Source organism: Echeneis naucrates, chromosome 8 (genome assembly GCF_900963305.1).
Source record: "Echeneis naucrates chromosome 8, fEcheNa1.1, whole genome shotgun sequence".
Taxonomy (NCBI): Eukaryota; Metazoa; Chordata; class Actinopteri; order Carangiformes; family Echeneidae; genus Echeneis; species Echeneis naucrates.
The window spans coordinates 2,957,487-2,982,952 of NC_042518.1; the positions used below are offsets into that span (position 1 = coordinate 2,957,487).

Sequence of the window (25,466 nt, forward strand, 5' to 3'; positions counted from 1 at the left end):
GTGTTACTTTGCTTATGCTCACAATTAATGACAGCATGCAAACCTAAACAATGCAATGTGAGTCAGTTTGTAATTCAAGGCACCACAATGTACCACAAGAGGGCGAGCTGCTCTCTCACTCAGACTGGAGTGATGATCCGGAGCTCAGGTTGATGATTCTGGAGGAGAAGTCACTTCGCTGGAGCTAAACTTCTGTGTCCATTTAGATTTCATGTCTCTGTTGGCTGTAAATAAGTCTGCGGCGCTCCAGAGGGAGTCACACCTGCAGAACACGAGGAGGACTGTTGTGGCCTTGCTGCATCAGAGATTTTTTTTTTTTTTTTTTTTTTTTTTTAGTTGTTGTTGTCATCGTCAGGACAAAAAAAATTTTGGTGGGACCACTTCAAAACCACTAATGCAGGTTTAAGCACCGTGATTGTGCTTGATGCCCGTTGAGGTACTTACCCTTTACACTCATGAAAACCAGTGTTGATGGATATTGATCTGACGGTGGTGAAGCAGTTATGGTTGCTTCCTCTGCTCTTCTTCCACAATCTTCCTGACCATCCTGCCTCTTCCACCTTCTCCACGCCGATCATCGGCTCAGGGGACGTGAAGGCCCCCCAGCAGCAGCAGTGATTTAGTTACACCACTGAGATCCGAATGCTCTCCAGTATTGATCTTCGGACACATCAATTTTCCCACTTCCTACATCCTCCTTCGAGATCACCCCTGCAGCACCTCTGACTAACCCCCGTTCTGATATTGTCTTCAAACGCTAAGCCCTCTGAATCAGAGTATTTACTGTCTATGATGACTAATCACTAAAGTCTGATGGGAACCACAGAACCACCACGAGGAGCGCAGGTAGTCAAGGTGAGCTTTAAAGCTCCACCTAATGAGTAATAATAATAACAACACCTCTCCAGTCACATTGTTCTTGTTGTCGGACAGTGTAACAGAGATGCACAACAACTCTCGGCTGAAGCGGCTCAAAATAGAAACCTGCCCTCTGAATGTGAGCTCCGTATTAGTGGAGTTATGGATGTCATGATATGTGCTGACTCCTATTTTTCTCTGTGCCTATCACGTTTCCCGCCATACGATTAGTCAGCAAAAGGAAGTGACATGTCAGCCTGCAAGGTCACTAATAAAATATGATCTCGGTTGGGACGGCTTGTCAAGCGGTGGAGGTTGCCATGGTGACCAACATTTCCTGAAAAGACGGAGGAGTAGCTCACCAAGTCAGACTGAACTTCAGTTACATCCACACACATCAGGAGTGGAAGCTCGCCACGCTGGCTACAGCTGTTGTGTTCTCCTTTGTTTGCATGCTTGTGCGTTTGCATTTGCGATTGTCGAGCAGCTTTGTGTTCCGCCGTGACAACAGACTTCACAGTTAGACTTTCAGATCATCCAGGCAGACGGGAGGAAGAGGAGGAGGACTGGAGGTGTCCGTGACGGATGGTGCCTTCATGCTGCTGTTCAAACCACAGCCAGCACAGTTTGTTGCCGTTCAGATGTGGAGAAGTCAAGAAGCGCACCAGATGAGCATTCACACTCAGAGGGGTTAAAAATACACAGCATCAGAATGAAAATATCAGAAAACTACATGTGACCCGAGCAGAGTGAAAATAGGATGCAGACTGTGAGTCCCAGCATCGATTTTATCTCCTATTGGTCAGACCAACAACGATGTTTGTCTGCGTGTATAATCTGCCTTTTTATCATTTTTACTGTGTGCACTTCTACTTCTATAGCAGCTGATTTCTGTTTTTCTTTATTCACTTTAACAAGTCATTCAAAAAAGTCCAGATCCTTCATGCTTCATGTTAACAGTATGACATCTGCTGGTCAGAGTGTAAAACATGCCTCCATATTAAATATCAGTGTCCCATTGGGGGAACCATCAATGTCCTGTATTCAAAGAATAAGCTGCAACTTGAAAGCAACAAAAATAACATTTTTGTTTATCAAACAGATAAAATAAAATAAACGCTCCAATGTCCGCACATAAATCTGAAAGGAACTTTCTGCATGTGAAAAAAAAAAGGCTGGTGTTCAACAGCTTTGTATTTACTGTTTTAGACAACATGAGTCAAACCTATAAAAAAAAGAAGAAGAAAGACGCTGTGAAGAAGTGATAATTCTTTCAACATCTGTTTGCTGATACAAAGCAGAAAACTGGGAATGTAACATGCTGACTTTGTCTTTAACCTCACAAGTGAACATTTGTTACTTGAAATTCACGTCACACGTCGGTTTTACCTGCAAACTTAAATTTTTTTCGCCAGATTTATGTTTAAAAATGTTTTTGGGATTGTAAGTCGAGCTATCTGACCTCCAGGGAAGCACGCTCAAGTGTCTCTTTTTTTAAATGCTTCTCTAGATGGGCTCATTTCAGGCCTTTTTTTTTTTTTTATTCCATCATTATTTCATTTTCAAGAAAAAGGGGTGGAGTGGAGGTCTCTAAAACATTCAGTGTTTTCGTCCCTTTTCACAAACTGCAAATAGTTTGAAATGACGTAAACTGGTGATCTGCATTAAAAATCAAAAGCATGCGTCCTCATTCGCTGATTCATCAGGAACATATTTTCTCCAGATCGCAGAATTTTGTTTCTGAAGACTGATAAGTGTCACTTTGGTCTTCACTGGATCGCCGACCATAATGAAGCATTTTCATTCATGAGCTTTTGGACATTTGAAGAGTTTTTGTTTTTCTGCAGCTTTTTTTAGTCAGTGACGAATGTTTGGAAGAAGAAAGGTGTCAAATGATGGTGCAGCATGTGCAGGAGCCAAAACCTGCTAACAATGCTTAATATCCATCGCCTTGGTTGCTTTTCTTTTACGTCCTGTCATGTTTAATCTGAACTGATTACCCGACCCAACCTCAGAATGCTGGCGAATCTTTGGGCTGTTTCAGATAAAAAGAGACTTGACTGGTTCTGCTCCGGCTTGGTTACAATAAAATAATAAAAATGGGGCCACATCATCATTTCTAATCTGGCTGCAGGAGTAACACTAAGTAATGTACGGGTTAACAACACTTTTCTTTGATGGAAATGTAATCTGTGGGAATGTATTTCTACCCTTTAAGGCGTATCTTATAAATGACAGATGTTGTACAGTGTAGACAGGACACAGGTACGGACGGTCAGGACAGGAGGCCTCCTCTGGTGCAGTGACGTTACAACGTAGATTTGTTATTTTTGTGCAGACAGGCTCTGATAAAGGAGTTGGACGGCCCAGCTTGGGCTCTGCTGAGGCCTACTGAGTGGCGAAGGGGTTGGACACCACATGTTGTGATCCGACTGCCAAGCACGGAGCAGGGCGTCACCTGTGAATGGTTACACATCTAAAAACAAGAATTATAGTCCACAGTGAACACAGAGGAGGAGAGGCTTTCACCCTTCGCAGTTCGTTTGCAAATATAAACCACAAAAAGCACAGGCTGGACGCTGGAGCGTCCTCTGCTCCCCTGGCAGGCTGTCTTTATGCTGTCACATTCATGCTCGGGGTTTTTTTCTCGCTGGTTAACTGTAACTCTGAAAGATTGCCTACATCCTGAACCGTAAGCTCAAATATCAGCAGTTCAAAGAGAAAAATAAAACGGACGATCCCGTAAAGCCGTTTCACCGACATTGTTACAGAATTATTACGAAACCTTTTTTTTTCCATAAACATACTCCCCTATATTTATGGAAAGCAGATACTATAAATATCAGCTGTCCATGCTGGAATAAAAAAATCTCATCTTTTTTTTTCATCTGAAGCTCATCTGAAGCTGTAATCAATGGTTTTGAATTTTTCAGCATGGTCGTGCTGGTTTCTCCTTCCTGTGGTTTCCCAGCAGTCAACATTTCCTGCTAATATATTTAGAAAGCCAGAGTCTGACAGCTTTTACACAGTTTAAAGCTTTTCAGCATTCTCTTTTCACTCTGAGCTCACAAAGTGAACCAGTGAAGGAAAACGGAACTCCTCCTCTCATGACAGTAGGTGATAATTAGTTAAGATAATTAATGACTTCGACCGCGACTGCGTCCACCGAACAGGATGAGTTCTAATTTCGCCTTCTGTTCCTTTCATGAGGAGGGTGTGTTCCTGTGTTTGGGAGGGAAACTGCACCCCACCCACCCGTTCCTGGGCAATGTGCTTCACTGAATCATGTTTACGTTGCGATTTTACAAAGCCAGATTTTTCTGTCCGAGTTCAAGGGCAATTTATTGGAAACACAGCACAGCGCAAAATCAAAGCACATCCAAATCTGCAGACTTTTCATCGTGCGGTCGCATCTGTTGTGCTTTGGATGTTCAAAGGTCTGTTTTCAGTTGTGTACTTTCAATGTGCATACCGTAGTGACGCCGTGGGGGAGATGACCTGCAGCCAAAAGCTCGTGTGGGATGCCAAAGTCGGAGGCAGACAACAGAAGGCTGAAGTAGAATTAATAGCGTGAACATATACAAAACACAACAAATTCGTGGGGAGTTTTTAGTCAGGAAATAAGGAACTAAATACTGATTAATGAAACCAAATGGCCTCAGATCAGGTCTAAATAATGGTCTGGATGCTGTGCTGCCTGACAAAACACCAGATAAACTGCCATGAAGAGCGGCTCGGATGTTTTTGATGAGCCGTTTCCTCCGACACCACCATGAAGGTGAAGTCTGGAGTTTTGAGTTGTCGTAGCTCTCAGAAGGATTGCCATCAAATTTGGCCGACACCTTCACATCCCCTTCAGAATAAAGTGTGATGATCGCTGTGATCACCGGACCTGCACTGACACATCTACCTGCTCAGCTTGTTCATCAGCCCTGCTTCACTCAACCTCCTCCATGTTGTCCACTGGATCAGCTCAGTTGGAGATTTTAGAGCGGTTTCCTTTTATCTGCTGATGTTTTTCCTCGTTATTATGTGTTGGATGTAACTTCCTGTTTACATCCCAAACTTTTTTTTGACTTTTGTTTTTATTTTATTTACATTTTTGGACCGTTTCAGTCCGGTGTAGCGTGCGGGGCCGGAGCAGAGCCACAGCAGCATGTAATGCTCCTTTTTCAGCATTGTTAGCTGTGTCACTGTGTTTTTCATGCTCATATTAGCATTTAGCTCAAAGCACTCTCACGCAGCTATGTGTGAATCTGGTGTCATACACCAACAGGCGTAAAACCCTCCCAATCCTGTGACCCTTATTAAGACCACGTCTTATTTCCCATCTTAAAATCAGCGCCGCAGGACTGGACATGCTCATTGAAATCTGGTTTTAACATTTAATCTGAACATCTGAATTTATTCATTTTCTTCAAATGTTTTTTATATTGGAAGTAACTTTTCTAATCAGGACAATAATGCAGACCAGAGTGAAAAACCCGACCCATTTTACTGAAGCACAACTGCAAACCAGATCTGCAGAGGTAATCCTTCATGAGATGGACGGGTTTTTGAAATGAAGAACATGTTTTGTGTCCAAATTTCTGAATGCGGAATGTGCTGTTTGGGCCAAAAAGACTGTTGTCTCCGGCAGAAATAAAAAATAACTTCCAGAGGACCGGCTTTCGGTGGGAATAGAACAAGGAGGACAATCAGCGCTGTTGTTCAGGCAGCATCTGCGTGATCATTTTTGTCGGGTTGTAAATACTCAGGAAGTTTCAGGTCCAACACAAGCATCCAAATCCACCACATCACAAGGAAGTTTGTTTCCTGATAGAGCAGGTAGATTCCCAGACAGCCCCAAGACGGTCCTTAGATGGTTCAGTGTGTGTACAGTGACCCAACGCAGACACTAAACACATACCTGGAAAAGATGGAGAGATTTTGGAGCAGGTGCTCCGTTATATTCCTGGACAGATGGACAGTCGATTAACCCAAAAAGAAAAAGCTTTGAGCGCTCCCCATGTTTCTTTCTCCTCGTGGGTGGTGGTCGGAGCGTGCTCGCCCTCGGATCCCCCGCTGTCACCGCGTGGGGAGACAGCAGGTTGTAAAACATGTGACCCCCCTCAGAATACGTGACCCTGCTGTACCCACAACCCGAAAGATGGTGGAGACGGGCCTTATTTACACAGGTGATGCTCAGAGGAGTGTATACAAGTCATTTTACTGACACACACTGTCTGTATTTCCTTCTCATTTCATTTCATTGTTTAGTTCGGGAGTTTCCACCGCAGCTTCAGCAACACGTGTTGTAGTTTCAGTCTAACAAGAAATCTTAAACAGATCCTTCAGTCAGTCATTAGTTGTTTTTCTGTGGGAAAAACATGCAGGAAATCTGGATTCACAGTGAGCTCTGACGGATCATTAAAAATGCAAGTCTTTTATTTTACTATAACTTCAAGCACCAAAACAAAATTTAATTCACAGTTTTATTTCTTATTACATTGGAGTGAGTAGTGGAAACCCGAGGGGCTAAAGAGGGAATCTCACCGCTGGAGATGTAAATGAATCATGAACATTTCTTTGGCAGTGTGGCTAACCTGATGCCTTAGCAGTCAAAAGTATAGAAAACCATTTTTACTGTGAATGAAAGTCTGCTTTGAAACAATATTAAGGCTCAATGGTCAGAGTAATTCTCCTGTAAACAATGAAACATTAGTCGTGCTAAAACTGATCCAAAGTCGAGCTGAAGCTGTATTTATGTACGGAGATTGTTTTTGTTAAGAAACCACTTAGATGTGTGGAGAACAGTTCGTGTCTCCTGCTGCTGCCGCTCCTTCTCACCTGTTATTTATCTGTAAGAAGTACTTCCACTCGATGTGCCATCCTTTATCCTGCTGCTGACGTGTTATTGCCTTTATAAGACGATTATTTTTGTCAGTCTTCAAAATGAGGATAAAGAGGCATTTACCAAGTGGGTTTGATGGCCGAGGAAATAATAGTCTCTCCCCACAGTGAGGTGAAAAACTGTCTTTGATAAAACCATTCATGAGCCACTGTAATCAAGAGAAGTAGTTCTTATCTGCTCTCTTACCTGCTTTTCTCCGTCCCCTTTGTGGTGGCGCTCCAGCTAACCATCATAATAAACCAAATGATGAGCTGCTTCACTTAAGGTGATGGAGTGATTTTGAAATCTTGGTGCCTCTGAAGAAACTATTCCCAGAGAGAACGTCTGCCACCTCAGCAGATGGATAGTACGACTGTTGAGGTTCAGATATTGTCATTTAAATGTGAGAAGTGTAGTTAGATTGGGCTTGATTGCAAAAATAAAAGCAGAGGATCATCTACATAACACCCCAGCAGGCGTCTCACCTGATGTGAGACAGACACAGCGCCCTGCGATCGAAGGGGCCTAATGTCTGCTTCAGCTTGGTGGGATCTTCAAGGCCACAGACGCTTTGAGTCGTTGAGCGCCTGGAAGTGACCCAGAGACGGACGCAGGAGAGTCGAGACCGATGAAAGAGCTGTTAAAAGCTCCAAAGAGAAGGAAGGGGACGGTAGCAAAGAGGGAGATGTTGACTGAGAGTAACGCAGTTAGCTGGTTAGATCCTCTTCCTTCCTCTGAGGAGCGCATGACGTGTTACCGCTGATAGATGAATGTGTGTGTCTGTGTAACGTGTCTGTTTGGAGTGCAGTTGTGTTTTGTTTTTGTAACGTCTTGCTTTTCGTCTCATTGGCAGCGATCAAAGGCCGTAACCTCGTGGGGGCCGGTCACGCTCACTCAACCAGCGTACATGGCTGGCTGCTAATGTCCTGGAAATCCTCTACACCGAGACAAAATAAACCGTCAGTGTGTGTGTGTGTGTGTGTGTGTGTGTTCATATATGAATCTATAGATCCAAAGTGCACATTTGCTGTCGCACAAACATGAAATCTGTATTTGTTCCTCTGGTTCCCTTTGCGGTCCTTGTTTATTCTGTTATCTTGTTTTCCAGCGAACAACAACACGTATCTCCTGGAACACACCTGGCATCCCAATATCTTTACATCCCTTTTTTATGTTGTTGTCATTCAGGCCGCAGAGCTCAGGCTCCTCCAGCAGCCATACGTTTCCCAACAGATACCTGCAGCATCATATCGCATCAGTCATCCAAATTTAATGTTGAAGGCTGAATTCATGAATCCTGCCACGTATGAAAAAAGTCCTATTAATATGTTAATGCAGTACAGTAAATAAATGCATGTTGGCTCTAAAACAACTTTTCAGCCTTTTCTTCATAAATTCTCACACCTTAAAATGAAGCAACTCACTTCTCCTCAGTTTGTGTTTATCATTGAGTGCAGCTCAACCATAAAGTAATTGTCCCTCATGACAGTGTTTCATTTAGATGTATGAAGAGATAAAACAGTCCAGTAAATTAGATTAAAGAGGAGGAAAATGCAATTTGAATTCATTTATCTACGCCTTGGCTGAGAAGCTCTCTTCAAAATGCAACAGAAGGAGGACACAAAGACTCTCCAGCCTCCAAGAGGCTTTTATTTATGGTGCTTTCTGACTAAATTTCCGCTGGGACAGTCAGAAAGCATCATCAACCATGAACCTCAAACTGAAAGATGGCTCCTCCACCCAGAAGCAGAAGTGAAAGCTGCAGTAATATACTGTTTGTCAGCGTCTCCCTGTTCTACACATATTTACTGGCTGGTTATCGTAATAGAGGTAAAGTCAGAATAGGTCTTTGCACGTTATCCTCCGGGGATCAGGATTGTGTGTTTAAATATCAAGACGACACACCCAATCATTGTGCGTGTCAGCCATCATGGTGGTGAAACAGGATTTACCAAAAGTGCCTGTCCATTTCAGTCAATAACACAGTTAAGGCCTTCCTGATATTAGCTTCCTGGGGGCTGTCCAAAAAAAATCTGGTTTCAGTTCATGTTTTCAACATTAAGCTAGTTGGAAAACAATGAAGTGTTTTCATGTGTGTTTAAGTCGAAGCCACATTTCCACGGCGGCGTTGTTATGGTGGAAGAGCAAAGATGTTTAGATCCTGTGTGATATATATCTTATTTAAGTGCTGCTGACATATCGCAGTGATAAAATACCACCACAGCATTCTGCCTCGTTGGCTGTCGTTTGGGAAAATGTCTGAAGGTGAATTTGGCTTTGGGGGCAAACCGCAAACCCACTGAGCCTCCGCTGATTTACAGGCGACTCTCCTCATCTCTTTCTGTAACAGCTCTTGTAATAGCCACTTGCGAAGCAGATGTCATCTTAATTTTTCACATACTACTGTGTTGCTTTTCCTCTTTTGTGGTCTCCAGTCGTGGGGTTAATGATTTAACGAGTGGGACCTTCTGAGAAACAGACATATTCAAAATAGAGCTGTTCTCGGGCCGCCGGTTTGCAGTTATTCCCCTTAATTGTTTCCTGAACTTTGCCCTTGAGGTTTTCTCTGACCCGGCATATCCTGACGGGGCACAATGACACACATGAGTTTGAGGAGATGGAAGAGGGGAGTCCTGTGTGTGTGTGTGTGTGTGTGTAGTTAGTCCAGGCCAGGTGGCTGTGAAGCCAAATGTACCTCATTTTCTTCTGACATCCAGTCTTCCATCACCTCCACACTCGATGTCTGGACTTATTCAGACCATTCTTGAACCTTTCAAGTCAAATTGTTCCCACAGCTTAAAGGTGATGTTGTGATGTTTCTCCACGAGGTCAGCAGCTCCCGCATTCGTGTCCTCTGCTCCCTTGATGGATCAGCGCTTGTAATCAGAGCTGAAGCTTTAACTTTAGTCGGACATGACTAAATCACTGGATATGAACTTGGCTGTGGTGAGACTGAGTCCACTGAGACCTCATTAATGAAGATGACTTGAATTCCTTCCTTCTGCTCATTCTCCATCCACATCCATCTCCATCTTTTTTCCTTCAGCTCCTCTTTAGGATCCAAAGGCTCATTAGATCCCAAAGGACATTATTTTGAATTTTAAATCAAAATCATACAAGTCTCAGTTTTGGAACTGACAGAATCCCAGTACAATAAAAAAAAAAAAAAAAAACAACAGCGGTACAACAGCAAAATCTGTCATCACAGATAACCCGTGAAGGGAGTGGAGCAGAAATCTTAATCGCTGCTGTCTGTGAGTGTTGAGGGCTTAAAGAAATGACACCAGGAATTCAAGACCAGAGCGTTTTACGTGGGATTTGAAGTCATGTCAAATTAAAATAACTTGACTGCTGCAAGGAGTTCGACAATTTGTGTAAAACATGAAAAATGTGCTCCAGATTTTAATAAACACATTTTAGGTAGATCCTGATGAGCACTTTGTCAGCTACTCATCCTTCAAAACTTAGATTAGCATTAGAGTTCACTGAAGAGTTAACTTCACATTTAAAAGCTAAATTATTCAAGATTTTGAGTTAACTTTGTTCAATTGTACTACAACAGACAAACATAAAAAGAGGCCAGTTATTTGTTGTTTGTCCGATTCACTGACAGGACGCGGTCTCTGCTGAGAAAAAAGTAAAAATAGCGTGAGTCCGATACCCTTTTCTGCCCCCTCGGAGCTCCACACTTGGCTTTGGACTTCACTCCAACTTGGCCCAAATACCTAAAGAAGGAATTTCAACCGCACAAACCGAGTATACAGGTCTTGGCGAGTTCTTGTGTAGATGTGAAATACAGATGTAAAAAGCCTTTTGGAGGCTCCAGAGGGAGATGTGAAGATCTAAAGAAACAAGATGGTGGAGTTGTCAGTCAGCTCAGGGCTTCATCAGCCAACGCAGAAGAAAAGGTTGAGTAACACATAAAAGACAGTTTCTCTGGCTCCACCATGGCGTGCGATCATTATTTTTAACTGTCTGACAATGTTAGTGAAGGGCTGCTATTTGAAGGTTTACTTGATATGTTTGAAATGATTATCTGACACAGCTGTTTCTGCGCTGTGTCCTGCATTTAGCTCCAAATGTGTGTGCGTGAAATGCGTATCAGTGCGCGGCTCAAAGGTCACAATGCAGACTTTCTTTATGGGCTGGACGAGTTGAGCGCTCCTGCTGAGGTGCACTGCACCAGGTCCCAGACGTGGCCCCCGCGGGGACACCGTCGTATCAGAGCATGAAGGGAAGCGGAGGATGGATGATCTAAATCATCCTTCTCTTCCTTATTCTCCATCGCTGTTCCCAGCCTCTCCCTGTCCTTCTGCCTGCCAGGCTTTTTTTTTTTTTCCACCTGGAAAAAATAGCAGTGAAATGTGATACGGGGCAGCGGGTGGGGGGTCGTGCAGGTCGCTGCGCTGTCCCACTAATGGAGATGGATATGGGCTCAGAATTGTCTCCCGAATAGCCTCCACGACGGAGAGAGATCCATTTCTCCTGCGCTTCCTCCCAGGCTGCAGGAGTCGTTTAATGAGAGGGGAGGGCTCGCCGCTCACAACTTGATTTGGGAGAAGGACTGCAGAGGAAGAATGGGACAGCAGAGAGAAAGGATGTGATGAGATGGAAAAGAGAAAATGAGCAGCAGGAGAATGGAGTGGAGGAGTAACGTGCTGACAGGAGGGGAAGATAGATGATAAGACAGCAGGATTGAGCATTCAAAGCGCTGCTATAATGCAGGAAGAGAAAGCCTCTGGATGAAGACCGACGGAGATAAATAAAGCATGATTGCCTACAAATCACTCCAATGCTATTCAGCTCTCAGGGAGTCCACGCTCAAAACTTCTTTTCCTCCGTCCTCATACATCTGAGATGTTTCATCCGCAGCTATGACGCCATTTTCTGCTTTCAAACTCTGCCCATAAACAAAGAGGAGAAAAACCAATTTTAACTTGTTTGTCACTCAGTCGGAGGGAGAATCAGACTCCAGATAAATCGAACGGCAGTGTGTTCCTGAGTCAGGTGGCTCAAATATGACTGTTTTGGGTCAGAACTTAAACTTGCAGGTCTCAGACTTGCAGTGGAGACTTTACCGACATGTCCGCATTCAGTTCGAACAGCCGTGTGTTCGTACGTCAAAGAGCAAACTCACATCAAAATAAAATTTCATCAGTTTAAAACAAAAAGAGATACTTGACTGTTTTCTCACAGCGGACGTGTGGAGAAGCTCCATCTCTCTGTGTAGTTTGTGACATGATGCTAAAATGGCCTCATTCATCGGAAGTGTCTGTTTTGTGGAATAATGCTGCTTTGATGCCAACATCACTGTGAACAGATCTTTTCTTTGTTCCTCTCTGCTGCTAGAGAAAAACACACAGAATCTCTAGATCACGCCGCACAACCGTGACTCATGCGGCCAGTGTGTCCGCTCAAATCCACAAACACCGAGACGTTTTGTGGCTGCCACGCACTCTTACGTGAATTCAGATGGTAAGGTCAAAGCCTAAATGTGAAATCCTGTGAGGACTTTTCCGTTCCTCCGAAGTGAAGGGAGTCGAAAAATCTAAAGTTCACTGACGTCAGCGTGATATCTGCTCGCAGAGGTTCTGATTTTTCAGGCACTTATCTCTCAGCGCCATGTGGAGTCTCAGGCGTACGCAGTCGCCTGAGACTCTTTAATAAAAGAAATGGAAACACAAAGATGTTTCCTGTGAGGAATGAACACATCAGACCAGAGCACCGAGGGGCTAAAAATAGAAAACCAATGCTGCTATCCCTGTTTCATACAGGAGACGAAATCAAGCAACTTTACCAACATGAGAACAATCACCACGTGCCTCCTGATGTTACTGTATATTTTATTTATTGGAGCGGATTTAAAGCTCAGCTTTGACAGTGTTTACTCAGCCGTGCTCCTATTAGACACATACTGCTGCAGAATTCAGAGGCTGTGTGTGACTCAAATCCTAAACAGACAGACTTTGAATGGAAGAAGCACGGATTCTCTATCTCTGTCAGAGAGAGAGCGTGAAAGCAGGAGATTGAGTTAAACATTGAGTTAAAGCGAGCCGATGGAGACTAACGTCCTCCTTCCTTCCACCGTTCCTCTTGTTCCTAAAGGTGTAACAAGATCCTCGGCCACTTCTGCAGACCCTGAAAAGCCAAACTCATTTGTCTGACATTGTGTTTTGGCGGATTTCAGGATTGTTTCAAAGATCTCTGGTCATTTGTAAATATAGTAAGTGAACAGGCCTGTGGTTAAATCTCTGTACATCTATAAGCTGTTAATAATTACTGCCCCGGCTCCATTCGTCCTCTCTTTGTGCTTCGTCTTTCATGCCTGTTGTTTTTTCACTTGGCTGGCCTGCACAGAGCTCTGACCCCAACTCCTCTGGGATGAAACGTGGGGATGAACTACAACGCCGACTGAGAGTCGGCCCTAATGCTAATTGTGCTAATGCTCTTGTGAGTAAATCCCTGCTGCCTGCTGCCAGTTTTGAAAATCCTGCAGAAACCTTCCCACAGGAGTGAAGGCTTGTTTGGCAGCAGATTAATACCCAGAGCCATAGAATTACATATTTAACAGTCCCGTACGGGTGTAATATTCAGGTGTCCATATACTCTCGACATCATCTCATTCCTGATTGCTGTTAAAACTCTTCCAGTGTTGTGCGAAGGCTGATTGTGGTGTTCTGTTCTGCTGCACTCTGCACAAATACCACAAACATGCACAAACTTTACCAGAAAATTAAATCAACAATCAAAGAACTTTAACAATCAACAACAAAAAAAAAAAAAATAGAACGACTCTTCACATATGGACAGAATATCAAAATGTCCAGATACTTCTATACGTATTCCGTGTTGTGTATATTGGAGAAAATGAGGGAATGTGAACATAAAGTCTGTTTCCATTCTTCACTGTGTCGCCGTGGGGTAACTTACCATAAACTCACTTGATTCAATCTGTTTCCAGATTTCTACGCTGACCCACAACACAACACAACGGTTGTGGGTGAGCGTAGAATGGAACACATGCTTAAATCATTGTTATACAGCAGCTCCCTCTAGTGGAGAAATGTTTTAATACTGTTAAATCCTGCATTCAAAAAGTATCTGAATTTGAAATAGTTGTAATAATAATGTGTATTAATGTCTGGTATATTATTATTTATTTATCTAAATCATAATAACACTAATAATCATGTGAATCTGCAAAAGTCAAAAGCAAAAGCTGTCCTTAAATACGATGTTTGAGGAAATGAACTGAAGATCACTGTGTGTTTTTGGGGTCTCTCAGTTCCTGTATGGTCCTCCAGCTGTGCTCCAGACTGTCCTTCAGCTCAGCCAGATTGCTCTTGATCTCCTCCAGCAGCTCCAGCTTTGAGAGCTTCCTGTCTATAGACGAGAGCACTTGTTCCTCTCCTCTGTCTCCCAGCGCGTCCAGCTCTGGGTCCGGACAGTCCGACTCGGCCGGCTGACACGACTCCATGGTTTGTTCCCACACCATCTCAAAGTATGTGTCTATGAAGGCCTCCAGCTCCTCCAGGCTGCTGTCGCCCCACCGGTCGATCAGCTGCTGCAGGCCTCCGGACTCGGTCAGCCTCCTGAGGGCCCGTTCTCTCAGGGTGGGGTGGCAGAGGGACTGCACGGTCAGGACATTCCCCTCTGCGAGCATCCTGCTTTGGATTTGTGGTAAAATGAAAAGCACGGCCGGATGTGTGGGTGAGAGAGGATGTGACTGACTTCCACCTCCGGGGAAACAGCTGGGTGTATTTACTGTCACGCTCTGTTGTCCTGCAGCGGTGCACCGCAGTCTTCCTCCATAAGAGATCATGGAGGTGAAGAGGGACAGGAGGTTGTCCCAGCCAGGGACGGGGAGGACGGTCCGTCCTGCCGGTGCTGCCACCATCTGACCTGCACCTGAGTCTGCACCTTCTGAGCAGCTCGGTGAAGTTGTCGTCGCAGAAGCTGTAAGTAAGACAATGACAGTGAGCCAAAGAAACTCCAGGCCATCCTATAATATAAATCAGATTATTCTCCTGTAATGTGAGTCATCAGTTGCACCATAATTCAGATTTTAATGATAATTAATCACACGTCTGTTTTGTCCAGTACCAGATAACCTAATACAGTTCTGTATAAAGAATGCTCTTTAAATGTTCTCTCTAAATGAATGCACACAGATCTACCCGTTTTAAACTGATAACTGTAAAACCAACATGCATTTAGGAGGAATTATTTAAGAAGTCAAAGCTTTTCTTTTTTTGAATATCAGTTTGTTTGGCCTGGGATTAAAACCCAACCTAAACTACAGCAGCTTCTATCTCTGAAGATCAAGGTTTCCTTTGGCGTCTTGGCAGGACTCATAAATAAACTTTATATTATGAGAACTTTGGACCTTTTCAGGAAAAAGTCCAGTTTTTTTAATTGTCCCATGAGCCGTGACCCTTCAGACGGTGACCGAGGTGAATCGCTTCTCTAAAAGAAGTGTGTTGAAACACTTTAGTCTTACTCACAGTCACAGGACACGTTGAAGTCCTTTTCAGACGGCGTCCCTGTCTCGTGCTGCTGCTCTGCTGTGGCGTAGACACTTTTCCACATGCGGTCCCGCCTGTGTGGAGCTTCCGGTCTGTCGTCAGCCAGCATCTCCTCCAGCAGCTCCATCAGCTCGTTCACCTGAGCCCCCCCCGACCTCTGTGTGTTGTCCAGGACGTGATATCTGTTCCCGCACTTCTCCACCAGCCTCTGCAGCGGCTCCCCCTCGCTCTCGATGCGCTGCTCGATGCTCGTGTCCCCCAGCCAGTCCCCGTGGCTGAACAGGACCAGGGCTCTGCTCCACATCGTGCCTCCTCCTGCCTCCAGCTGTTTCTCCAAGTCCGTCCTGCTGGCGTCTTTGAACGAGGTGCTCATGTTGACCACCAGAAGGACGGCACAGTGCGAAGGAGTGGCAAGGAGGTCGGAGGTCACGGGGAAGCAGCCGGGCGTGTCCACCACTGTGACCATCTTGCCCCTGATTTCTCCTCGACCCTCAGTGCAGGAAGTGGTTTGGGTGTTTGTGGCGAAGCCCTCTCTGTTCAGGATGGTGTTTCCGCAGGAGCTTTTGCCCGTTTTCCTGCCACCGATGAGCACCAGCCTGATTTCTGAAGGAGCGCTGAGCTTCTCTGTTGGAAAGAGGTCAGGCAGCTCTGTTAGAAACATGGAAAACAAATCCAAACACAACATCTCACCATCGAAAACAAAATATCCTAAGTTAAAGCAGCATCATCATTTGGTTAGCTCACCCAGCTGAGACCTCGCCATCTGCCTTCGGTTCTCCTTCCTCTTCAGTCTCTCCTCGGCTCTCTCCTTCTCCGCTCTCATCTTCACCTCCAGCTGTTCCATCACACTCTTCTCTATTTCGTAATACTGATAACTGTTGCCACCTGTCAGCATTTCTTCAATCTTCCCTATCAGCTCTCTGACTTGGAATCCATCTCCTTTAGTTTTATTGTTCAGGACATGATACCTGTTCCCGCATCTTTCGAGGAGCCAGTGCAGAGGCCCCCCCTCGCTCTCGATGTACTGCTCGGTGGTCGTCCCTCCCAGCCAGTCCCCGAAAGCAAACAGCACGATGACGTGGCTCCAGATGTGCTTGCTGATCAGCTGGAGGTGCTCCTGCGCTGCCCTCCTGTAGGTCTCTGTGAAGGCCCTGTCCACCCGGACCACCAGCAGGAAGACGTGGGGCCCCGGAGGACAGAGGGACAATCCGAGCGCCATCTCCCTCCGGTCAAAGACGGTGCTCTCCTCGCAGAAATAATTCATCCACCAGCCTGGAGTGTCCACCACAGTCAGCTGTCTCCCAAACACCACCCTCCTTCCCACCACACACTGAGCTGTCCTCCTCTGTGGCTGCTGGCTGTCCCTCCCCAAGATTGTATTCAGCACCGACGTCTTCCCAGAACCCTTTGCTCCGACCAGCATGATCCTGATATCCATAAGGGGCCGTGATCTCTCTGAGAGAATGACAGGATTTTTTTTATCATTTATTCCAATCCATGTTCAGTATATCAACCACATTCCCCATGACTGGATGATTTTCAGGTCAAAAATGGAAACAGAAACAGAAACGTTTGGACACTGAAGGAAAAACATTCTTGCTTGTTCAGCCTGTTAGTTTAGGAAACAGCTAACCTGGCTATGTCCAAATGGGTTCATCAGTCAGAATTTCATCACTTTTCATCACCTTTGGACTCCAATCTTTATGCTAAGCTAGGCTAACTACACTGACTTTATATTTTCAGAGCTGAAAACAGCTTCTAACTTGTCAAGCATCAAGAGAATAAAGTACATTTTTCACGTGTTGTCTGTCGTGGATCCATCATTATGCCACACCTGCACCTTTATGAACTATGTGTGACTCACTTTGCATGGCAGCTCTGTGTTTCTTCATCCTCAGGAACCTCAGCTGAGCGCTCTCCTCCACTCGTCTCTTCTCCTCCACAGTCGCCCGTAAAACATTCTCCTGCATTTCAAACACTCTGCTTCCATTTTCTCCGACCAGTTTCTGAATCTTCTCCAGCAGCTCAGTGACTTTGGAGCCGTCATTCAGGACGACAGTGTGCCACCTCTGACTGCACTTCTCCCTGAGCCAGCGGAGAGCCTCCCCCCCTGTTTCTGCAGGCTCCTCTGGCTCTCTGCGAGCCCCCCCGTCAGCAGAGGTGAAGACAACCATGCAGTGACCCCACACCTTCTCCCCCAGCAGGGCCACGTGCTCCTCCACGGCCCGCCGCCGCTTCTCTGAGAAGGCCGAGCTGGCCTTGACCGTGATCAGAAACGCGTGTGGGCCCGGCGGGCACAGAGAGACGCTGCTGATGATCTCCCTCTTCACCAGCTCAGATGTATCCTGAGCGCTGAAGTCGCACCACCAGCCGGGGGTGTCCACCACCGTGAGCCACCGCCCGGCCACCACACCAAGCCTCCGGGAGCAGGACGTCCTCTCTCTGGTGACAAACTCCTCTTTTCCCAGCAGTAAGTTCCCCACTGAGCTCTTTCCTGAGTTTCTCCCACCAAGGAGGACGATCTTTAACTGGGACATTCCCCTGTCGGGCCCTAAGCGTGATGACACCAGAAGGATTATATTTTTTTAATGTTCAGGCAGGCTGATAAATTCTCATTTTTTGAGCAGATTAAATGTTTCAATACCATCAGCTCAGTTTAATTGACACCTGTGTAGATAATTTATACTCAGTACGAACCCACTGGTTCCTGATTGTGACTGACTGACAGGCAATAAAGTCAAAACAGTTCATTCTATTTATGCTTCTGACTTGATTTTCAATTTCTTGTTCAAGTAATTTTACTTGCAGAAGCAGAAATTTCAACTTAACATGTGATGGTTAAAATTATCATTTTATTGGTGTTGTATGGAGGTATTTGATTTTGGTCCAACAAAGGAATAGATTTGATGCCATAATCGTGATTTGTCACATCCATTTAATGACAGATTTGTTCAGCTAATTGAAAAAATAATCAAAAATAAAATCAATTATTTTCAGTCATAGCAATAATGATGTAAAATGTGACTTAATTTAACTTTTGATGTTATTCAAAAAATCACAGCATTAACTTAATAAACTGACAATAAATTAAACTAAAGCACAAAATCAAAATGAAAATCATCACAATAAACATTTGAATTTGTCAAGTTTGACATTGACGGCACTTTGACAACTGTTACTGAGAGTTTCATAACAAGATCTTTAAAACCGAAAATAAAGACACCAGCTGGGATGTAAAGAGATTATTAAAAGACATCGGGAGCTAAAACTTACAGGGTGACAGCTCGTTGGTCTCCATCTCACACTGTCCTTTAAATGTGGCTTTTAGAACAAACCTGATTTCAGTTCTCGTTTGTTTCTTTAAGCAAAAACGCGACGAGATAGCAGCAGTTTGTGTTTTATGTGTTTCTGAGTCTGAAGGTTGTCTGTAATGAGTAATCAGACACACCTCACAGCCGCAGGTCGACAGTCCACTCTGAAGGAAAACACAAAGACTGTGTGTGTGTGGTGTGTTTATCTTTCATCAGAAGCACACACAGATAAAAATCCCTGGGCGGCAAAAATGTATTTAAATTTTAATTAAAAAGGGAAATTAGGGCCATTTGACTGTGAACTTTTGTTGGGTCAAGTAATGCATTTAAATAACTTGAATGTCAAATGGAGTTTGTGTTTTAAGCTATTTCCTTTTCTACTCTTCTGTTCCTAAATATTTAATTCATGGTGGATTTGTTGGCCACAGTTACTAATTTCTTTAAAGATTACCATTTGAGCCAATGAAATAGATCCAAATCAACTGCAGTTAAATTCCACGTATGAGCAATTCATGAAAGAATCTAAGATATAATGAGAAGTGTTCTATAATGCTTTTCATTTTAAATGAGTTCTGTTATTAACACTGAGCAGCTTTAGGAGTTTTTCTGAGGCAGATTTTGTTTCCTTCACTCCTCCATGATAACCGAGGAGGGGGGGCTGAGGCCAGATTTTAAAACCAGCATTGTGTTTTCAGTTCGTGTAAGATTAAATGTGACTAAATGGGGTTTGGGATGAGAGGAGTCAGAATCACATGAGTGGATGATGTGTCCAGGAATGAATTCACCACGGAGGAGTCACAGGACGACCGAGATTATCACACATCTGACCTGTCAAACTGAAAATTAAATACTTCCCATTTGTCCCAAATGTCAGAAAGAAAAGAAACATGGCGAAACGGATCCACTTCGACCCGCTCCAACTTCACACACTTCGGATGTAAGTGATAGTAAACCCGATTCTGTTTGCGTTCAGCGTCATCGCCGACGCGTTTGACGTTTCTCTAAGCCCCGCCCCCGCGCTCCGGCTGGTCCTGAAATAAGAGCGGACTGCCGGACCGAGCAGAACACACACACAGCACCGGAGATGGCGAAGATCAGAGTGGAGTACTGGTGAGAGAACACGGAGAACACAGAGAAAACAAAGAGAGAACACAGAGAACACGCTTCAGGGCGTTTACAGACGCTTTTCGTCCGCCGCGGTCGCGTTCAAAGCGGGTTAGCCGACGTTAGCATCGTTAGCTCCCAGCTAACACAAGCTAACCGAGCGGTTGGCGCTGCAGGCACACAACATGACAACTGTTTGCTTATTGTGTTGTTTATTTTGTTTGTTTTGCTCCACAGTGGAGGATGAGGCTACGAACCCCGCTATCGGGAGCTCGCCTCGACCGTCAAGGCTGAGTTTCCCGGAGCGGACGTTTCAGGCTTCGTGGGAAGAATGGGTGAGTGTTCATCTCTGCAGCCCAGACAGCAATAAGAAAACATCCACCTTTGGAGCAGATTTCACATTTCACATTTTAATATGTGCTCAACAGGCAGCTTTGAGATCGAGATCAACGGGCAGCTGATCTTCTCCAAGCTTGAGACTGGAGGTTTCCCCTACGAGGATGATGTGAGTGAGCCAAACTACAGAATCATTAGACAGCCATTAATCACTGATTACCTGCTAACAAACATGTCTTCACACAACAAAAAACAGTGCCTGTGCCACACTGCCGAAACGTACCAGAGAAATGGCATCGAAGAAGCAGCTTAGTAATTTTAAACATAAAGACCGACACCATTGCAAGCAATATCATATGAGGTAGTGCCACAAGTCGCTGAAACATTTGGGGTTTTTTATTTTTAACTCAGAGTGGCAGCCAGAGCCGGGAAGGGCGCGAGGGCAGTTCCCCGGGAAATTCTAGCCAGGCCAAATCCCTGCTGATTAGATTTATCTACTTTTTCTTCCTCTTTCCTGCTGCAGGTCATGCAGGAAGTGCAGAACGCGCAGGACGGTAAACCTCTGCACAAGATCACCAAAAGTCGGGCACCCTGCGTCATCATGTAAACCGCCCTCTGTCGTCCCGCTCTGACATCAGCAGCATCGAGATGGCCCAGTGAAAACACAAAACTGCCGACCCACCCTGTGACCCCGAGCAGATCTGGCAGAGATGCACTATCACCACTGAGACGCTTTCTCTGATGCAGGACGCCGGACTCAGCCCTCGCCTCCTGGCTCCTCTCTCTGTTCCTGTAGCGGAGCTCCAGGCTGTTAATGATTACTGTGGTCTAAAGTATTGATGGCTGTGGTATGATGAATCTATTCCTTCAGCTCCTTCTTTATAGGAGCAGAGACGAGGACGAGATGTGGCAGAAGTGCTTGAGTTGGAGGGAGCTCGCTTATTATCTTATAGCCTCATTGCCTAATTCTTTTCAGCTCTTAGCTTATTGATCTCGGATGCAATTACCAATTCTTTGTGAAGGTGAGGGGACAGTACAAGCCCACTTTGGGATATTTTTTTCATCAAGGCAGACCTTTTCTCTTATCTATGCTGTATAATCTTTATTTCACATTTTGGTTACTGTACAGATTCTGGATAATCTTCACATTGTTTCCTGTCTGTATTTGTTTCAAACTGGAATATGTTGAAGGGTTTAACTGAGCGATCTGGAGCAGCAAAGGTCAGCTCTCTGTTTCTTTGCACTTATTTTCTCACTCATCATTTTAAATTCAAGCTCCTGTTTGTACTGTTCAGATACTTGGGCAACCATCAGCAGTGCTTGTGAAGACCACCACCCACTGGTCCTTCAGCTCGCTCTAATTTGATGTCAGCTCATTTTCTCCAAATCCTCTCTGCTTTGTTAACTCGGATTTCCAGACTGTAGTCTTTAAATAAAAGGTAATATTTGTTCTAATTGTTCTTTTTGGTCACTCTTTCATAACTTTTTTTCATCACGGTGGCTCCAAGAAACTGTATCAACCTTAAACGCAGCTCCTGCACACGCCTGCTTTCTAAAAATTCCTTACTGGAAGAGGTGTTGGTACACAACGATAACACAAAGCTGCTCCTTTGGGTGGTTCCTCTGAGTGTTAACAATGTCGTCCTGCTACTTGGGACTAATTAGCAGTACAAGATAAACAGGTTTCTTCTGTTAGCGTCATCTTTAAGATTACATGTAATTCTCTAAGGGTTTTTTCTTTTTTTCTTTTTTTTTTTTTGTGGGGGGGGGGCAAAATCTCTAATTTTTTATTTATTTAAAAAATGACAAAAGATCTTAATGGTTTTCCAGTATTACACAACGGGATGAATAAATGTTGTGGTTGAGCTTCTTCATGATTATCAGAACAAATGACATCATTTATTCACAGTCATGCTGGATATTGCCTCACTGTTCACACTGAGGGGCGCCAAATTCAACAACTCCCATCTTCACCTTTTGCCTCCTGGCGTCTCCTGAGCTCAAACAGAAGGGGTGAAAGTGAAGCAGAGACAGAATTCAAATGAAGAGAGCTCCCCCACCCAAAAAAAAAAAAAATTAAAGCCTTGAGGTGTTTTTCATTTGTCATATAAAATGTTTTTTTTTTTCCTGTATTTTATTGTGTTCTGTGGAGCCAAATCATAGTAAATGTTAAATTACTGCTCAGGGTTGTTATAACTTTGCCCTTTCAGTCATTAAAACTTTGAGCTCATTCAGAAAGTTAACAGTAAATATTTTTATTTCTGGATGTATGCTGAAAAACCACTGAGCACAAAAATTCAATGAAGCTGACAGAAAATATGAATGAATAAATCAGAAAATAGTAATAAACGCAGTGCAGTAATGTTTTGTTCTGAAAAGGAAGCAGCCTGAGTGATTTTAATCTTTTATTTATCGATCGAAGTGATTCTCCGTTGTGCCAAAATGAAGCCTTGCCGACCTGCACTGTATTTCCTATTTGTTAATGAATGACATGTGTGTCTTGGTTCACTGTGTGACAAAGTGGGTCTTCAGTGCTGGCTCTGGTTCTGGCTCTCAGTGATAACTGTGAGCCAGCCTGCTGGTTGTAGATGCTGATAGAGCCCATCTCTGCGGCCTTACCTTCAGTCCAGTGCTTCTAAAAAGCACCGACTGTCCAGTTGGTGAACTCACCTGCTGCACCCATCGTTGTTTTGTGTTTGTAACGTGAGGAAATACTGAAGCAAACAAATATTTACTGTCTTATCTTGATAATTGATTTAGATTATTGAGACATTAAAGCTTCTTATTATTTTTATCCAAATGGAGGGAAAAAAGCTATAATTCAATGTTAAAAGTCTACAAAACTTGAAAACACCAGAGAATGGTTGTGTGGATTTTATTGGTATTGTAGTCGTGAATTTGGTGGTTTGTAATTGGTCGACCAACTTAAAAAAAAACAAAAAAAAACTCCCCGGCTTTATCAACTCCCAACACTGACTATCGTGTCATAATGTATTTCAGCCAATTAGAGTCCCCTCTTATGTTCACCTTTTCTTTAAAGTCCAAAAGTCTGGTGCTTCTTACACAGCTACTTTTAAATTCTTTCCCTAAAAAATGCCTTCTTATCGGCGACCTAATTATTTGCTTCATCATTTCGCATGTTTGAAATCTTGTCAAATTGTTTTTCTGTGTTTCTTTAACCCCCCTAAATAATGTGTTTAAAGTGAAGCTTCAGAAAATGCTATATGGAGACGGGGAGTGTCTCTGCGCTGTAGGTTCAGACACATGGACATGGCAGATAGCTTCCACCTCTGTTGATAACAGCTCTGCTGTGTTCAGCTGGGGCCCGCTGTCTGTCCTGCAGGGCGTATGGATGTATGTATGTATTTCATCTCATGGGGATGGTAACTTGGACCATGAGGTTGAAGTTTTTGAGTTTTAATGTGGTTCAGGCAGTTCTGGGCCCTTCATGATAAAATACAAAACGTTGACAAACACTTTGGTTTAAGATTATATTTGTTTTGCACCTCTCTGTAAAAACTAATTGTATTCCCAAGCGCCTCTGCAACAGCAACATCTGCATGGTAATGCTGATGTTATGAGCATGTGGGCTCATAACATCATGTCTTTATCAGTATGACCGCTTCCACATGGCATGGCTGTTTTTCAGTGTTCATATATTTCACAGTGAAGAACAAACCACCGGCTGAAACTGAAGCAATAAGTTTTAACTCCCTGTATTTAGCATTTGTGCGGAGCACTTCTGTCACGCTGTAACATCACCAGTGAAGGCATGCGCTGTAAATTTCCACAGTGTTAATTATAGTTGACATATATCACTAAAGGCTGGCGTCTCCCTGCATCAACTTTACTGTGTGTGGAAAATGTATGTTTCATGCGGTTCATCCGTCACATTTGATTCGGGGACACGGGCCTCTCATAGCTGATATGGTTTCTGGAAATCAGTATATATTTTCCCACAGCTGTAACATATGACATGATCATCTCTGCTCTGTCCTTATTTCGTTAGTTTCAACACCTCAGGTAACCCTAACTCGAACCCATTCTGTGGCTCAGTGGGACTAAAAGGGAAAGACCCCAGAATTCCCCTCCAACTGAGACGATAAAAATCTCCATGATGTGTGACAACATTTCAGAGTCCTTGAAATGCCCAATATTTCCATTCTCACATCGATTTTATGACCAATACATGTGTGTGTACAGATGGAAATTCTTTCCTCCATGCATGCTAGTTCCTGAGTCTTGTGCTCATGCTGAAATCACAGAAGCTCACAGAAGCTGTTGTCTTTCGGCATCACGGCTGACAGAACTCACTTTGTTATTGTTCGTTCTGCTTGTGTCTCTTTGAAACTATTCCAAATCCAAATCAGACAAATCGGATCACGCAGGCTCGTGTGATTCTACTGTGATTCAACTTAACCATACCATAACAATTCTTATTATGAAAGCCAAGTTGTATTCATTTCCCTCCGACCTTTCTCCTGTTTCATACGCAGTGAAAGAACCTGAGAGGGTGAAACTGTTCACGAGCTATGAAATTTTTTTGTGTTGTTGTTGTTGTACCGTAAAGGACAAAGTATTTTACAGTCTCCCATGTATTCCCACACACCTGGTCCAACTGTGGTCTTGAGAGCTTGTGGAGAAAAGGACCCCGGAACCAGTTTTACCTCCTGGAAACTAAAAAGGAACTATCAGTCTGAGGTGTTAGAGGCTGTTCTGAGATCTGTAAGAACACAATTTAGAGGTCACATAAAACAAAAGACAAAGTTGATTACTCCCGTTTGCTCTCTTTAGTAATTAGGAATCCACTGTTCTGGGTTCTTTGGTCTCAGTCAGCCTTGTTGCTTCTGACCTTGAGGATTTTTGTTGTAATTATTTGAGGTATTCCCTTTAACCATATTAGTGGGCAGAAAAGGAGGCTGTAAACTCCGACACTCTGCTGCTTAGTTTTATTAAGCTGATATTTTGCTCTTTCCCCGGTCCGCCCTGCAGGTGTGTGTTCATCAGAATGGGTTGGGCCTCCAGCAGAAGCTCCACTCAGCTGAGCTTTCACCGTGTTCCTGCCATGCCGCATGTACAAGAGACCAAGCGGTAAGTTCCATGGCCAAAGTGCAAAAAGTTGAATGTGCTTATCACATCGCATCACTTTCCTGCAGATAACCAAGAGCAGAGGAATTACAGCTCACCCTTACATCACGGGGGAATCCCCAACATGTTAACCTGATGATGTAAATAAAATGCTGTCCCCCTGATACTGCGCATTGCACCCTCTTTACCTCCTGTGTGCCCCCCACACAGGATGCAGGCCCATACAGGTCCTCTTTAACGTCCCCCTCCACGTTCGAGCCTGGTTGATGTTGAGAGGGCGGCGTGGTACAAAGTAGGGCTGGGATATCCCTGTCTCAAGGTGTCCCCCGCTGATAAAGCTATTTTTCTGCCACGCAGGCCTTATCGCCACCA

The 25,466-nt window shown here is 44.1% G+C and overlaps 2 protein-coding genes across 2 annotated transcripts; one reads left to right on the forward strand and one right to left on the reverse strand.

The window, feature by feature from the left end:
• Window positions 1–13,988: 13,988 nt before the first annotated feature.
• On the reverse strand, window positions 13,989–25,073 carry LOC115047202 (GTPase IMAP family member 8). The gene is given in 6 exon segments (XM_029507994.1): window positions 13,989–14,686; window positions 15,220–15,879; window positions 16,000–16,710; window positions 17,120–17,783; window positions 23,271–23,343; window positions 25,060–25,073. Coding segments are annotated over 6 exon segments (2,820 nt in total).
• On the forward strand, window positions 19,580–22,862 carry LOC115047468 (migration and invasion enhancer 1-like). The gene is made up of 4 exons (XM_029508423.1): window positions 19,580–19,676; window positions 19,908–20,005; window positions 20,099–20,175; window positions 20,530–22,862. Exons 1-4 carry the CDS (start codon window positions 19,651–19,653, stop codon window positions 20,611–20,613), a joined length of 285 nt encoding a protein of 94 aa, XP_029364283.1. The 5' UTR covers window positions 19,580–19,650; the 3' UTR covers window positions 20,614–22,862.
• Window positions 25,074–25,466: the final 393 nt, after the last annotated feature.